This window comes from Ranitomeya variabilis, chromosome 5 (genome assembly GCF_051348905.1).
Source record: "Ranitomeya variabilis isolate aRanVar5 chromosome 5, aRanVar5.hap1, whole genome shotgun sequence".
In the NCBI taxonomy this organism is placed as follows: Eukaryota; Metazoa; Chordata; class Amphibia; order Anura; family Dendrobatidae; genus Ranitomeya; species Ranitomeya variabilis.
The window spans coordinates 582,553,764-582,570,004 of record NC_135236.1 but is presented as its reverse complement, the minus strand read 5'-3'; the positions used below and the strand labels follow the sequence as shown (position 1 = coordinate 582,570,004).

The window sequence follows — 16,241 nt, the reverse complement described above, 5'->3', positions numbered from 1 at the left end:
TGCTTGCATTGAGAAACATGTGATGGTGCCTCCTGTTGTGAATTCCGTTCTTGGGCTCCCTCCGGTGGTTGTAAATGGCACTTTTGTGAAGTCTGCCCTTGGGCTCCCTCCGGTGGTTTTAAGTGGAACTGCTGCTCCTTGGATTTAGCTTAGCAGCTGCTTCCACTGATTGTCTCTCCTGCTCTGCTATTTAGCCTGGCTCTGATCTTCTGCCAGTGCCAGCTGTCAATGTTTCTTGGTTGGATTCAGATCTCTCCTTGGTTTTCCTTGATAGTCGGTCCTGTTCAGCAAAGATAAGTCCTTGCATGTTCATTTGTTGTCCTCTTGCTGTGGACTTAATCATTCAGCTCATTTTATGTTTGCTCTAGTCCAGCTTGTCAGTATTCAATATTCTGTTAAGCTGGAAGCTCTGGGGAAGCAGATTTGCCCTCCACACCGTTAGTCAGGTGTGGAGACTTTTTGTAAACTCTGTGATGGATTTTTCTAGCTTTTAATACTGACCGCACAGTACCCTTTCCTATTCTGTCTATCTAGTTAGAAGTGGCCTCCTTTGCTAAATCCTGTTTTCATTCTGCGTATGTCATTTCCCTCTCCACTCACAGTCCATATTTGTGGGGGGCTGTCTGTCCTTTGGGGAGTTTCTCTGAGGCAAGATAGCTTTCCTGTTTCCATCTTTAGGGGTAGCTAGTTCTCCGGCTGTGACGAGCTGTCTAGGGAGTGACAGGAACATTCCACGGCTACTTCTAGTGTGGTGTTAGGTTCAGTAACTGCGGTCAGTAAAGATACCATCTCCTCAGAGCTCGTCCCATGTTGCTCCTTAACCACCAGGTCATAACAGTACAGCTGGCCAACAGTGTATTGAATGCATCTCAAAAGAGGGAAAAAAAAGTTCTGAGCCATTTTTTTTTCTCTGCAGCCTGTTTTGTCTTTTTTTCCCCCTTAATCTCTTGGTGGTTCAGGATTTTGGCGCTGACATGGATGTTCAGGGTTTGTTCTCTCGTGTGGATCAACTTGCTGCAAGGGTGCAGAGTATCCAAGATTATGTTGTTCAGACTCCGGTTTTGGAGCCTAGAATTCCTACTCCTGGTTTGTTTTTTGGGGATAGATCTAAGTTCTTGAACTTTAAAAATAACTGCAGATTGTTTTTTGCTTTGAGACCCCGCTCCTCTGGTGACCCCATTCAGCAGGTGAAAACTGTCATCTCTCTGCTGTGTGGAGACCCTCAGGATTGGGCATTCTCCCTTGAGTCAGGGGATCCGGCATTACTTAATGTAAACGCATTTTTTCAAGCGCTCGGATTACTGTATGATGAACCTAATTCTGTGGATCAGGCAGAAAAAACCTTGTTGGCCCTGTGTCAGGGTCAGGAAGCGGCAGAAGTATACTGCCAGAAATTTAGAAAATGGTCTGTGCTCACTAAATGGAATGAAGATGCTCTGGCTGCAATTTTCAGAAAGGGTCTTTCTGAAGCCCTTAAAGATGTTATGGTGGGGTTCCCCACGCCTGTTGGTTTGAACGAATCTATGTCTCTAGCCATTCAGATTGATCGGCGCCTGCGCGAGCGCAAGGTTGTGCACCATATGGCAGTGTCCTCTGAGCAGAGTCCTGAGCCTATGCAATGTGATAGGATTTGGACTAGAGCAGAACGGCATGAATTCAGACGTCAGAATAGGCTGTGTTTTTACTGTGGTGATTCTGCTCATGCTATTTCTGATTGCCCTAAGCGTACTAAGAGGGTCGCTAGGTCTGTTACCATTAGTACTGTGCAGCCTAAATTTCTCTTGTCTGTTACCCTGATTTGCTCATTATCGTCCTTTTCTGTCATGGCATTTGTGGATTCAGGCGCTGCCCTGAACTTGATGGACTTGGAATTCGCCAGACACTGTGGTTTTTCCTTACAGCCTTTGCAGAGCCCTATTCCCTTAAGGGGAATTGATGCTACACCATTAGCCAAGAATAAACCTCAGTACTGGACTCAGTTGACCATGTGTATGGCTCCAGCACATCAGGAAGATTGTCGTTTTCTGGTGTTGCATAATTTGCATATTGTGGTTGTACTGGGTTTTCCATGGTTGCAGGTACATAATCCAGTGCTGGATTGGAAATCCATGTCTGTGACTAGTTGGGGTTGTCAAGGGGTACATAGTGATGTTCCTTTGATGTCAATCTCCTCTCCCCCCTCTTCTGAAGTTCCTGAGTTTTTGTCGGATTTCCAGGATGTATTTGATGAGCCCAAGTCCAGTTCCCTTCCTCCTCATAGGGACTGTGATTGTGCTATTAACTTGATTCCTGGCTGTAAGTTCCCTAAGGGCCGACTTTTCAATCTGTCTGTGCCAGAGCATGCCGCCATGCGGAGTTATATTAAGGAGTCCTTGGAGAAGGGTCATATTCGGCCCTCTTCGTCACCGTTGGGAGCGAGATTCTTCTTTGTTGCCAAGAAGGATGGCTCCTTGAGACCCTGTATTGATTATCGCCTTCTTAATAAGATCACGGTCAAATTCCAATACCCTTTACCTTTGCTTTCTGATTTGTTTGCTCGGATTAAGGGGGCTAGTTGGTTTACTAAGATTGACCTTCGAGGGGCGTATAATCTTTTTCGTATTAACCAGGGTGACGAATGGAAAACTGCATTTAATACGCCCGAAGGCCATTTTGAATACCTTGTGATGCCATTCGGGCTCTCTAATGCCCCATCTGTGTTTCAGTCCTTCATGCATGATATCTTCCGGAATTATCTTGATAAATTCATGATTGTATATTTGCATGATATCTTGATTTTTTCCGACGATTGGGAGTCTCATGTGAAACAGGTCAGGATGGTATTTCAGATCCTTCGTGCTAACACTATTTGTGAAGGGGTCTAAATGCCTATTTGGAGTTCAGAAGGTTTCTTTTTTGGGTTTTATTTTTTCTCCATCGGCTATTGAAATGGATCCTGTTAAGGTCCAAGCCATTCATGATTGGATTCAACCCACTTCTGTTTAGAGCCTTCAAAAATTTTGGGGATTTGCTAATTTTTATCGCCGTTTCATTGCCAACTTTTCCAGTGTGGTGAAGCCCCTGACCGATTTGACGAAGAAAGGCGCTGATGTGATGAATTGGTCCTCTGCGGCTGTTGAGGCCTTTCAGGAGCTTAAACGTCGATTTACTTCTGCCCCTGTGTTGCGTCAGCCGGATGTTTCTCTTCCTTTTCAGGTTGAGGTTGACGCTTCTGAGATTGGGGCAGGGGCCGTTTTGTCTCAGAGAAGTTCTGATGGTTCTTTGATGAAACCGTGTGCATTCTTCTCCAGAAAGTTTTTGCCTGCGGAGCGTAATTATGATGTCGGCAATCGAGAGTTGTTGGCTATGAAGTGGGCATTTGAGGAGTGGCGACATTGGCTTGAGGGAGCCAAGCACCGCATTGTGGTCTTGACCAACCATAAGAATCTGATTTACCTCAAGTCTGCCAAGCGGTTGAATCCTAGACAGGCTTGATGGTCCCTGTTTTTCTCCCGTTTTGATTTTGTGGTCTCGTATCTTCCAGGATCTAAGAATATTAAGGCTGATGCCCTCTCTAGGAGTTTTTTGCCGGATTCTCCGGAAGTCCTTGAGCCGGTTGGTATTCTCAAGGAGGGGGTGATTCTATCTGTCATCTTCCCTGATTTACGGCAGGTGCTTCAGGAATTTCAGGCTGATAAGCCTGACCGCTGTCCAGTGGGGAAACTGTTTGTTCCTGATAGATGGACTAGTAAGGTAATCTCTGAGGTTCATTGTTCGGTGTTGGCTGGTCATCCTGGGATTTTTGGTGCCAGAGATTTGGTTGCTAGGTCCTTTTGGTGGCCTTCCTTGTCGCGGGATGTGCGTTCTTTTGTGCAGTCCTGTGGGACTTGTGCCCGGGCCAAGCCTAGCTGTTCCCGCGCTAGTGGGTTGCTTTTGCCTTTGCCGGTCACTGAGAGGCCCTGGACGCATATTTCCATGGATTTTCTTTCGGATCTTCCTGTTTCCCAGAGGATGTCTGATATCTGGGTGGTTTGTGACTGGTTTTCTAAGGTGGTCCATTTGGTACCTTTGCCTAAATTGCCTTCCTCCTCTGATTTGGTTCCATTGTTTTTTCAGCATGTGGTTCGTTTGCATGGCATTCCGGACAATATTGTGTCTGACAGAGGTTCTCAGTTTGTTTCTAGGTTTTGGCGGTCCTTTTGTGCTAGGATGGGTATTGATTTGTCTTTTTCCTCGGCGTTTCATCCTCAGACAAATGGCCAAACTGAGCGAACCAATCAGACCTTGGAAATCTATTTGAGATGCTTTGTATCTGCTGATCAGGATGATTGGGTTGCCTTCTTGCCGTTGGCCGAGTTTGCCCTTAATATTTGGGCTAGTTCGGTTACTTTGGTTTCACCTTTTTTTTGTAATTTTGGTTTTCATCCTCGTTTTTCTTCAGGGCAGGTTGAGCCTTCTGATTGTCCTGGTGTGGATTCTGTGGTGGACAGGTTACAGCAGATTTGGACTTATGTGGTGGACAATTTGACGTTGTCTCAGGAAAAGGCTCAACGTTTTGCTAACCGCCGTCGGTGTGTTGGTCCCCGGCTTCGTGTTGGGGATTTAGTTTGGTTATCTTCTCGTCATGTTCCTATGAAGGTTTCTTCCCCTAAGTTCAAGCCTCGCTTTATTAGTTCCTATAAGATTTCTGAGATTATCAATCCGGTATCTTTTAGTTTGGCCCTTCCTGCCTCTTTTGCCATCCATAATGTTTTCCATAGATCTTTGTTGCGGAGATATGTGGTGCCCGTTGTTCCCTCTGTTGATCCTCCTGCCCCGGTGTTGGTTGAGGGGGAGTTGGAATATGTGGTGGAGAAGATTTTGGATTCTCGTTTTTCGAGGTGGAGACTTCAGTATCTTGTCAAGTGGAAGGGTTATGGCCAGGAGGATAATTCTTGGGTTGTTGCCTCCGATGTCCATGCCGCCGATTTGGTTCGTGCCTTTCACTTGGCTCGTCCTGATCGGCCTGGGGGCTCTGGTGAGGGTTCGGTGACCCCTCCTCAAGGGGGGGTACTGTTGTGAATTCCGTTCTTGGGCTCCCTCCGGTGGTTGTAAATGGCACTTTTGTGAATTCTGCCCTTGGGCTCCCTCCGGTGGTTTTAAGTGGAAATGCTGCTCCTTGGATTTAGCTTAGCAGCTGCTTCCACTGATCGTCTCTCCTGCTCTGCTATTTAGCCTGGCTCTGATCTTCTGCCAGTGCCAGCTGTCAATGTTTCTTGGTTGGATTCAGATCTCTCTTTGGTTTTCCTTGATAGTCGGTCCTGTTCAGCAAAGATAAGTCCTTGCATGTTCATTTGTTGTCCTCTTGCTGTGGACTTAATCATTCAGCTCATTTTATGTTTGCTCTAGTCCAGCTTGTCAGTATTCAATATTCTGTTAAGCTGGAAGCTCTGGGGAAGCAGATTTGCCCTCCACACCGTTAGTCAGGTGTGGAGACTTTTTGTAAACTCTGTGATGGATTTTTCTAGCTTTTAATACTGACCGCACAGTACCCTTTCCTATTCTGTCTATCTAGTTAGAAGTGGCCTCCTTTGCTAAATCCTGTTTTCATTCTGCGTTTGTCATTTCCCTCTCCACTCACAGTCCATATTTGTGGGGTGCTGTCTGTCCTTTGGGAACTTTCTCTGAGGCAAGATAGCTTTCCTGTTTCCATCTTTAGGGGTAGCTAGTTCTCCGGCTGTGACGAGCTGTCTAGGGAGTGACAGGAACATTCCACGGCTACTTCTAGTGTGGTGTTAGGTTCAGGAACTGCGGTCAGTAAAGATACCATCTCCTCAGAGCTCGTCCCATGTTGCTCCTTAACCACCAGGTCATAACAGTCTCTGTGGCTTTTCTACATGCATTTGCATATTTACCATAAGGGATGGGGGCAGTGTTCTGGTTCACTGCGTTGAGAAACACGTGATGGTGTCTCCGCGGTGTTGGATGTTTTGATCTCCCCGAGGTCATTCATCCTTATGTTCAATGACCCCAAACACACCTCCAGGCTGTGTAAGGGCTATTTGACCAAGAAGTAGAGTTATGGGGTGCTATGCCAGACGACCTGGCCTCCACAGTCACCAGACCTGAACCCAATCGAGATGGTTTGGGGTGAGCTGGACCGCAGAGTGAAGGCAAAAGGGCCAACAAGTGCAAAGCTTCTCTGGGAACTCCTTCAAGATTGTTGGAAGACCATTCCCGGTGACTACCTCTTGAAGTTCATCAAGAGATTGCCAAGAGTGTGCAAAGCAGTCATCAAAGCAAAAGGTGGTACCTTGAAGAGCCTAGAATATAAGACATAATTTCAGTTGTTTCACACTTTTTTGCTAAGTATATATTTCCACATGTGTTAATTCATAGTTTTGATGCCTTCAGTGTGAATGTACAATTTTCATGAAAATACAGAAAAATCTTTAAATGAGGTGTCAAAACGTTTGGTCTGTACTGTATATATATATATATATATATATATATATATATATATATATATATATATATATATAGTATCTTAACCTGTCACTCTTTGATTTTACTGTATGCGGCAGATGAACTGCCAGCTTTTCAAAGGACATCAGTGGGAAAAAAAAGCGGACAGCACTTGCATGGTCCAAGTGCTGTGTGATTTTTTTTTTTTTCATACCCATAGAGTTACATTGACGACTCTCAGCCGAGTTTTGGTGCCAATCGCAACCTGCTGCGATTTTATATGCACGTCAAATATGCCTGGGAAAAAAATGCTGGTGTGAGCTGCCAAATTGATAAATACTGGGTCGAGTGCTATGCGATGTCTTCTCGCAAAGCACACAGCCGTATTCTACAGTAGTGTGACTCCGGCCTAAGAAAGACAAAACCTCACTTTTATTTTCATAATCCCTTCATGACAGTAGGTATTTTCATTTTTGCATTTTTGTTTTTTGCTCACCTTCTTCCCAGAGTCATAACTTTTTTATTTTTCTGTCAATCGCCATGTGAGGGCTAGTTTTTGGGGGACAAATTGTTCTTTTGAACGATACCATCGGTTTTAATATATCGTGAATGGGAAAATAATTCCAAGTGCAGTGAAATTGCAAAAAAAGTGCAATTCCACAACCGTTTTTTGTTTTGCTTTTTTACTATGTTCACTAAATGCAAAGACCGACCAGCCATTATGATTCTCCAAGACATTATGAGTTCGTAGACACCAAACATGTCTAGGTTCTTTTTTATCTAAGTGGTCAAAAAAAATTCCAAAGTTTGCAAAAAAAAAGAATTTGCGCCATTTTCCGATATTCATAGTGTCTCCATTTTTCATGATCTCAGGTTGAGTGAGGGCTTATTTTTTGCATGCCAAGCTGACTCTTTAAAGATAGCATTTTGGTGCTGAAATGGTCTTTTGATCGCCCATTATTGCATTTTATTACAATGTTGCGGCGACTGAGAAAACGTATTTCTGGAGTTTTAACTTTTTTTCGTGTTACACCATTTAATGATCGGGTTAATTCTTTTTTCATATTGATAGATTGGGCGTTTCTGAATGCAGCGATGCCAAATATGTGTATGTTTGACTTTTTTGTATTATTTTATTTTGAATGGGTCAAAAGAGGGTGATTTGAACTTTTACGTATATATTTTTTATTTTTTTAATATTTTTAAAAACATTTTTATTTTACTTTTGGCATGCTTCAATAGCCTCCATGGGAGACTAGAAGCTGCCATAACCCGATTACCTTTGCTACATACAGGCGATGATCAGATCACCTGTATGTAGCAGAATTGCCGACTTAATATGAGCACCGACCACCTGGCGGCGCTCACAGAAATCCGGCAGTGGCAACCATAGAAGTCTGCTGGAGACTTCTGGTTGTCATGCCAGCCCATCAGTGACCCGTGGTCATGTGAAATGGGTACCGATGGGCGGGATTTCCGGCGCACTTGCCAGAAGCATGTGTTAAATGCCACTGTCAGAGTTTGGCATCGACATTTAATGGGTTAACAGCAGCGGGTGGATCGAGATTCCACCCGCGGCTGTTAGAGGCACATGTCAGCTGTTCAAAACTGCTGACATGTGCTGGAAAAGATGTGGGCTCAGCGCCAGAGACCACATAAAAGAAGGGTGTCTGACATTGGCATACTATTACGCCCAATGTCCGAAAGGGGTTAAATATTACGGTTTGCGTTTTATTACCTTTTAGATTGACCGACAGCACTGTAGTTGTACAATACTAAAATTACTGATCAAAAATACAATTTGTCTAACAATTGTGCTGAAGAAGGTTGATGCTGCTTTTCTGGTGGATTACAGACTTGAATACTACAGACAGGTTCCCTTTAAGTCTGATAGGTCACTCTGCAAATGAACCAGTCAACTGCCTATTTATTAATATGGCGGTTTGCTAATCAGGCTTGCCTAGGAATAATTAACAATATTACATGTACACTGTAAATAATCAGTGCAGACAAAAGGTATTGCATTAGTGATGTTACTATGTACATTATTTATCTGCATATCATTGTCTCCCTTATCTTAGCTGGACCAAGATTATTGAAGTGTGAAGTATGTTTCAGAATGGAAATTTGGTACTTTTGGATCAAGGTATGGTAGAGTGTTAGCACAATTTTATCTCTCTTCTCCATAAAATATTCCAAATCAGAAATCTAATTTTTATAGTATATGTTACAGGTGATCACATTTTGGTTTACTAACCTGAAGTAGGAGGCAGTTTTCCAGTATTTGCCTGAATAGTTGGCTTGGTTGTTCTGTCTACACTTGGAGCTAGTGCTGTAATAGAAAAAAAAAATAGACACATGTTCGTGTACATTAAATTAGGGCAGAGATGGGAAACATTTTTTCTATTTCTGTGAGTAAACTGTTTATTTCTAAAATTCAGTTGAATAACAATTTTTTTCTTTGTGATTAACCCACTGTAAGTTTCTGAAACAGGAACAAGACCAGGAATAAAGGAAACCGGGAACTGCAGCATGTGGCAGGTTCCACTGGATAAAACTGGATTAGGAACAGCACTGTCAACTGTAAGCTGATACTCAGGCAATTATTGAAATAACTGGCATGATTTGAGGCCAGATTCAAAGCCAGGTATATTTTGACCGTCATGCTAGTACTTATTGCATTTCTCACGAGGCAAATATACTACCAAATATGTGCTGATGACACTGTAAGTTCAGGTTGGGAGATGTGCGGTCTGGGCATTTTGTTTCATATAAAAACCAAGAAATACACCCATCTGAACCAGACTTAAGGAACAAATTTTTAGGTATTCATTAGAGGCAGCCTATTTATTATATACTTGCCTACAATCCAATTTTGCCAGAACTGAGTTTCAAAGGGATCCTGTCTATGAAACTTTGCAAAAAACTTTTTGGCACTATGCTTGTTTTGAGTTTTGTATCAGCATAAGGGATGTTTTAATGTGAATAAATGAACTTCACTTATCCCTTGAACTACCCAGCTCATTTCCGCTATTTCTTTGGTCCCTGGCCATGATGGAAGTGATGATGTCCTGTCTGCTGCAACTGTCCAATCACTCGGCTTAGCAGTTGCAAGCTGTACATGTAAATGTCTCTGGTGAGACCAATTGTTTTTTGCACCTGTCACATAATTGATGGGTGGAACGTCTTTAATTTCAGGCTGGAAACCACTGGAGCATTGATGCTGAAGAGATGAGGAAATCAAGGGAATACCGTATTTTACGGACTATAAGACACACCGGACTATAAGGCGCACCCAGGTTTTAGAGGTGGAAAATAGGGAAAAAAAATATTTGAAGCAAAAAAATGTGGTAAAATATTTAATAACATAAATAACATACTATTATATGTGGTGTTATTATATATAATAGTATGTTATTATGTTGGAAGCTGCGGGACCAGTGTGGTGTCTTTACAGTACTATATGAAGACACTGGACGATGCTGAAGTTGGTTTCTTATTCGTTCAGTTTCTTATTCGGGCTGAAGTTGGTTTCTTATTCAGCAGTTTCTTATTCGGCTATTTTTTATTTTCTGTTTTTTTCAGGTTTTTCAATAAAAATAAACCATTCTAAGTATATAATATTATGCGGTCATGTGCCCTCTTGTGAATACACTTAAAAACATAAAAATATTAGAAGGCTGGCACAAAAATGGGCATCAAAGTGGGCACTGAGGTATGGTATTAAAGGTGTTAAATGGCTTTGTGCCACTGATCTGACACCTGACTTGCATACCTTGTGATGCCACACTTCAAGTTCCTGTCAATCCAGCCTGGCACAAATGGGTTCTGGGCATCAGAACTGGCATCAAAGTGGGCAGAGAACCAATTTTCACACATGCGAATAAGTAACAGCTATTTTTAAGGGGTTAAATAGCTTTGTGCCACTGATCTAACACCTGATTTACATAACTACTGATGCCCCACATGAAATCCAAGTCACTGCAGCCTGGCACAAATCGGTTCGGGGCATCAAAACTGGCATCAAAGTGGGCAAATCACCCATTTTCACATATTTGAATAAGTAACAGCTATTTTTAAGGGGTTAAATAGCTTTGTGCCACTGATCTAACACCTGATTTACATACCTACTGATGCCCCACATGAAATCCATGTCACTGCAGCCTGGCACAAATGGGTTCTGGGCATCAGAACTGGCATCAAAGTGGGCAAATCGTACATTTTCACATATTTGAATAAGTAACAGCTATTTTTAAGGGGTTAAATGCCTTTGTGCCACTGATTTAACACCTGATTTACATACCTACTGATTCCCCACATGAAATCCATGTCACTCCAGCCTGGCACAAATGGGTTCTGGGCATCAGAACTGGCATCAAAGTGGGCAAATTGCACATTTTCACAGATTTGAATAAGTAACAGCTATTTTTAAGGGCTTAAATGCCTTTGTGCCACTGATTTAACACCTGATTTACATATTTAATGATGCCCCACATGAAATCCATGTCACTCCAGCCTGGCACAAATGGGTTCTGGGCATCAAAACTGGCATCAAAGTGGTCAAATCGCCCATTTTCACAGATTTGAATAAGTAACAGCTATTTTTAAGGGGTTAAATGCCTTTGTGCCACTAATCTAACACCTGATTTACATACCTACTGGTACCCCACATGAAATCCATGTCACTGCAGCCTGGCACAAATGGGTTCTGGGCATCAGAACTGGCATCAAAGGGGGCAAATTGCACATTTTCACAGATTTGAATAAGTAACAGCTATTTTGAGGAGGTTAGATGCCTTTGTGCCACTGATCTAACACCTGATTTACATACCTACTGATGCCCCACATAAAATCCATGTCACTCCAGCCTGGCACAAATGGGTTCTGGGCATCAAAACTGGCATCAAAGTGGACAAATCACCCATTTTCACAGATTTGAATAAGTAACAGCTATTTTTAAGAGGTTAAATGCCTTTGTGCCACTGATTTAACACCTGATTAACATACCTAATGATGCCCCACATGAAATGCATGTCAATACAGCCTGGCACAAATGGGTTCTGGGCATCAAAACTGGCATCAAAGTACTCAAATCACCCATTTTCACAGATTTGAAAAAGTAACAGCTATTTTTAAGGGGTTAAATGCCTTTGTGCCACTAATCTAACACCTGATTTACATACCTACTGATGCCCAACATGAAATCCATGTCACTCCAGCCTGGCACAAATGGGTTCTGGGCATCAGAACTGGCATCAAAGTGGGCAAATCACCCATTTTCACAGATTTGAATAAGTAACAGCTATTTTTAAGGGGTTAAATGCCTTTGTGCCACTAATCTAACACCTGATTTACATACATACTGGTACCCCACATGAAATCCATGTCACTGCAGCCTGGCACAAATGGGTTCTGGGCATCAGAACTGGCATCAAAGTGGGCAAATTGCACATTTTCACAGATTTGAATAAGTAACAGCTATTTTTAAGGGGTTAAATGCCTTTGTGCCACTGATATAACACCTGATTTACATACCTACTGATGCCCCACATGAAATCCATGTCACTCCAGCCTGGCACAAATGGGTTCTGGGCATCAGAACTGGCATCAAAGTGGGCAAATTGCACATTTTCACAGATTTGAATAAGTAACAGCTATTTTTAAGGGGTTAAATGCCTTTGTGCCACTAATCTAACACCTGATTTACATACCTACTGATGCCCCACATGAAATCCATGTCACTTCAGCCTGGCACAAATGGGTTCTGGGCATCAAAACTGGCATCAAAGTGGACAAATCACCTATTTTCACAGATTTGAATAAGTAACAGCGATTTTTAAGAGGTTAAATGCCTTTGTGCCACTGATTTAACACCTGATTAACATACCTAATGATGCCCCAGATGAAATGCATGTCAATACAGCCTGGCACAAATGGGTTCTGGGCATCAAAACTGGCATCAAAGTACTCAAATCACCCATTTTCACAGATTTGAAAAAGTAACAGCTATTTTTAAGGGGTTAAATGCCTTTGTGCCACTAATCTAACACCTGATTTACATACCTACTGATGCCCCACATGAAATCCATGTCACTCCAGCCTGGCACAAATGGGTTCTGGGCATCAGAACTGGCATCAAAGTGGGCAAATTGCACATTTTCACAGATTTGAATAAGTAACAGCTATTTTTAAGGGGTTAAATGCCTTTGTGCCACTAATCTAACACCTGATTTACATACCTACTGATGCCCCACATCAAAGTCAAATCACTTCAGCCTGGCACAAATGGGTTCTGGGCATCAAAACTGGCATCAAAGGGGGCAAATCGCCCATTTTCACAGATTTGAATAAGTAACAGCTATTTTTAAGGGGTTAAATAGCTTTGTGCCACTGATCTAACACCTGATTTACTTAACTACTGATGCCCCACATGAAATCCAAGTCACTGCAGCCTGGCACAAATCGGTTCGGGGCATCAAAACTGGCATCAAAGTGGGTAAATCACCCATTTTCACAGATTTGAATAAGTAACAGCTATTTTTAAGGGGTTAAATGCCTTTGTGCCACTAATCTAACACCTGATTTACATACCTACTGATGCCCCACATGAAATCCATGTCACTCCAGCCTGGCACAAATGGGTTCTGGGCATCAAAACTGGCATCAAAGTGGACAAATCACCTATTTTCACAGATATGAATAAGTAACAGCTATTTTTAAGAGGTTAAATGCCTTTGTGCCACTTATTTAACACCTGATTAACATACCTAATGATGCCCCAGATGAAATGCATGTCAATACAGCCTGGCACAAATGGGTTCTGGGCATCAAAACTGGCATCAAAGTACTCAAATCACCCATTTTCACAGATTTGAAAAAGTAACAGCTATTTTTAAGGGGTTAAGTACCTTTGTGCCACTGATATAACACCTGATTTACATACCTACTGATACCCCACATGAAATCCATGTCACTGCAGCCTGGCACAAATGGGTTCTGGGCATCAGAACTGGCATCAAAGTGGGCAAATCGTACATTTTCACATATTTGAATAAGTAACAGCTATTTTTAAGGGGTTAAATGCCTTTGTGCCACTGATTTAACACCTGATTAACATACCTAATGATGCCCCACATGAAATGCATGTCAATACAGCCTGGCACAAATGGGTTCTGGGCATCAAAACTGGCATCAAAATACTCAAATCACCCATTTTCACAGATTTGAAAAAGTAACAGCTATTTTTAAGGGGTTAAATGCCTTTGTGCCACTAATCTAACACCTGATTTACATACCTACTGATGCCCCACATGAAATCCATGTCACTGCAGCCTGGTACAAATGGGTTCTGGGCATCAGAACTGGCATCAAAGTGGGCAAATCACCCATTTTCACAGATTTGAATAAGTAACAGCTATTTTTAAGGGGTTAAATGCCTTTGTGCCACTAATCTAACACCTGATTTACATACCTACTGGTACCCCACATGAAATCCATGTCACTGCAACCTGGCTCAAATGGGTTCTGGGCATCAGAACTGGCATCAAAGTGGGCAAATTGCACATTTTCACAGATTTGAATAAGTAACAGCTATTTTTAAGGGGTTAAATGCCTTTGTGCCACTAATCTAACACCTGATTTACATACCTACTGAAGCCCCACATGAAATCCATGTCACTCCAGCCTGGCACAAATGGGTTCTGGGCATCAAAACTGGCATCAAAATGGACAAATCACCCATTTTCACAGATTTGAATAAGTAACAGCTATTTTTAAGAGGTTAAATGCCTTTGTGCCACTGATTTAACACCTGATTAACATACCTAATGATGCCCCACATGAAATGAATGTCAATACAGCCTGGCACAAATGGGTTCTGGGCATCAAAACTGGCATCAAAGTACTCAAATCACCCATTTTCACAGATTTGAAAAAGTAACAGCTATTTTTAAGGGGTTAAATGCCTTTGTGCCACTAATCTAACACCTGATTTACATACCTACTGATGCCCCACATGAAATCCATGTCACTCCAGCCTGGCACAAATGGGTTCTGGGCATCAGAACTGGCATCAAAGTGGGCAAATTGCACATTTTCACAGATTTGAATAAGTAACAGCTATTTTTAAGGGGTTAAATGCCTTTGTGCCACTAATCTAACACCTGATTTACATACCTACTGATGCCCCACATCAAAGTCAAATCACTTCAGCCTGGCACAAATGGGTTCTGGGCATCAAAACTGGCATCAAAGGGGGCAAATCGCCCATTTTCACAGATTTGAATAAGTAACAGCTATTTTTAAGGGGTTAAATAGCTTTGTGCCACTGATCTAACACCTGATTTACATAACTACTGATGCCCCACATGAAATCCAAGTCACTGCAGCCTGGCACAAATCGGTTCGGGGCATCAAAACTGGCATCAAAGTGGGCAAATCACCCATTTTCACAGATTTGAATAAGTAACAGCTATTTTTAAGGGGTTAAATAGCTTTGTGCCACTGATCTAACACCTGATTTACATACCTACTGATGCCCCACATGAAATACATGTCACTGCAGCCTGGCACAAATGGGTTCTGGGCATCAGAACTGGCATCAAAGTGGGCAAATCGTACATTTTCACATATTTGAATAAGTAACAGCTATTTTTAAGGGGTTAAATGCCTTTGTGCCACTGATTTAACACCTGATTTACATACCTACTGATGCCCCACATGAAATCCATTTCACTCCAGCCTGGCACAAATGGGTTCTGGGCATCAGAACTGGCATCAAAGTGGTCAAATTGCACATTTTCACAGATTTGAATAAGTAACAGCTATTTTTAAGGGGTTAAATGCCTTTGTGCCACTGATTTAACACCTGATTAACATACCTAATGATGCCCCACATGAAATGCATGTCAATACAGCCTGGCACAAATGGGTTCTGGGCATCAAAACTGGCATCAAAGTACTCAAATCACCCATTTTCACAGATTTGAAAAAGTAACAGCTATTTTTAAGGGGTTAAATGCCTTTGTGCCACTAATCTAACACCTGATTTACATACCTACTGATGCCCCACATGAAATCCATGTCACTCCAGCCTGGTACAAATGGGTTCTGGGCATCAAAACTGGCATCAAAGTGGACAAATCACCCATTTTCACAGATTTGAATAAGTAACAGCTATTTTTAAGAGGTTAAATGCCTTTGTGCCACTGATTTAACACCTGATTAACATACCTAATGATGCCCCACATGAAATGCATGTCAATACAGCCTGGCACAAATGGGTTCTGGGCATCAAAACTGGCATCAAAGTACTCAAATCACCCATTTTCACAGATTTGAAAAAGTAACAGCTATTTTTAAGGGGTTAAATGCCTTTGTGCCACTAATCTAACACCTGATTTACATACCTACTGATGCCCCACATGAAATCCATGTCACTCCAGCCTGGTACAAATGGGTTCTGGGCATCAGAACTGGCATCAAAGTGGGCAAATCACCCATTTTCACAGATTTGAATAAGTAACAGCTATTTTTAAGGGGTTAAATGCCTTTGTGCCACTAATCTAACACCTGATTTACATACCTACTGGTACCCCACATGAAATCCATGTCACTGCAGCCTGGCAAAAATGGGTTCTGGGCATCAGAACTGGCATCAAAGTGGGCAAATTGCACATTTTCACAGATTTGAATAAGTAACAGCTATTTTTAAGGGGTTAAATGCCTTTGTGCCACTGATTTAACACCTGATTTACATATTTAATGATGCCCCACATGAAATCCATGTCACTCCAGCCTGGCACAAATGGGTTCTGGGC

At 42.2% G+C, this 16,241-nt stretch overlaps 1 protein-coding gene across 1 annotated transcript in view; it reads right to left on the bottom strand.

Moving 5' to 3' along the window:
• Window positions 1-16,241, bottom strand: part of LCP2 (lymphocyte cytosolic protein 2) — a 1,300,494-nt gene that overhangs the window by 758,111 nt on the left and 526,142 nt on the right. The window contains exon 10 of the mRNA XM_077265986.1: window positions 8,681-8,755. Coding sequence (XP_077122101.1) covers window positions 8,681-8,755 — 75 coding nt within the window. The remainder of the gene's footprint in view (window positions 1-8,680; window positions 8,756-16,241) is intronic.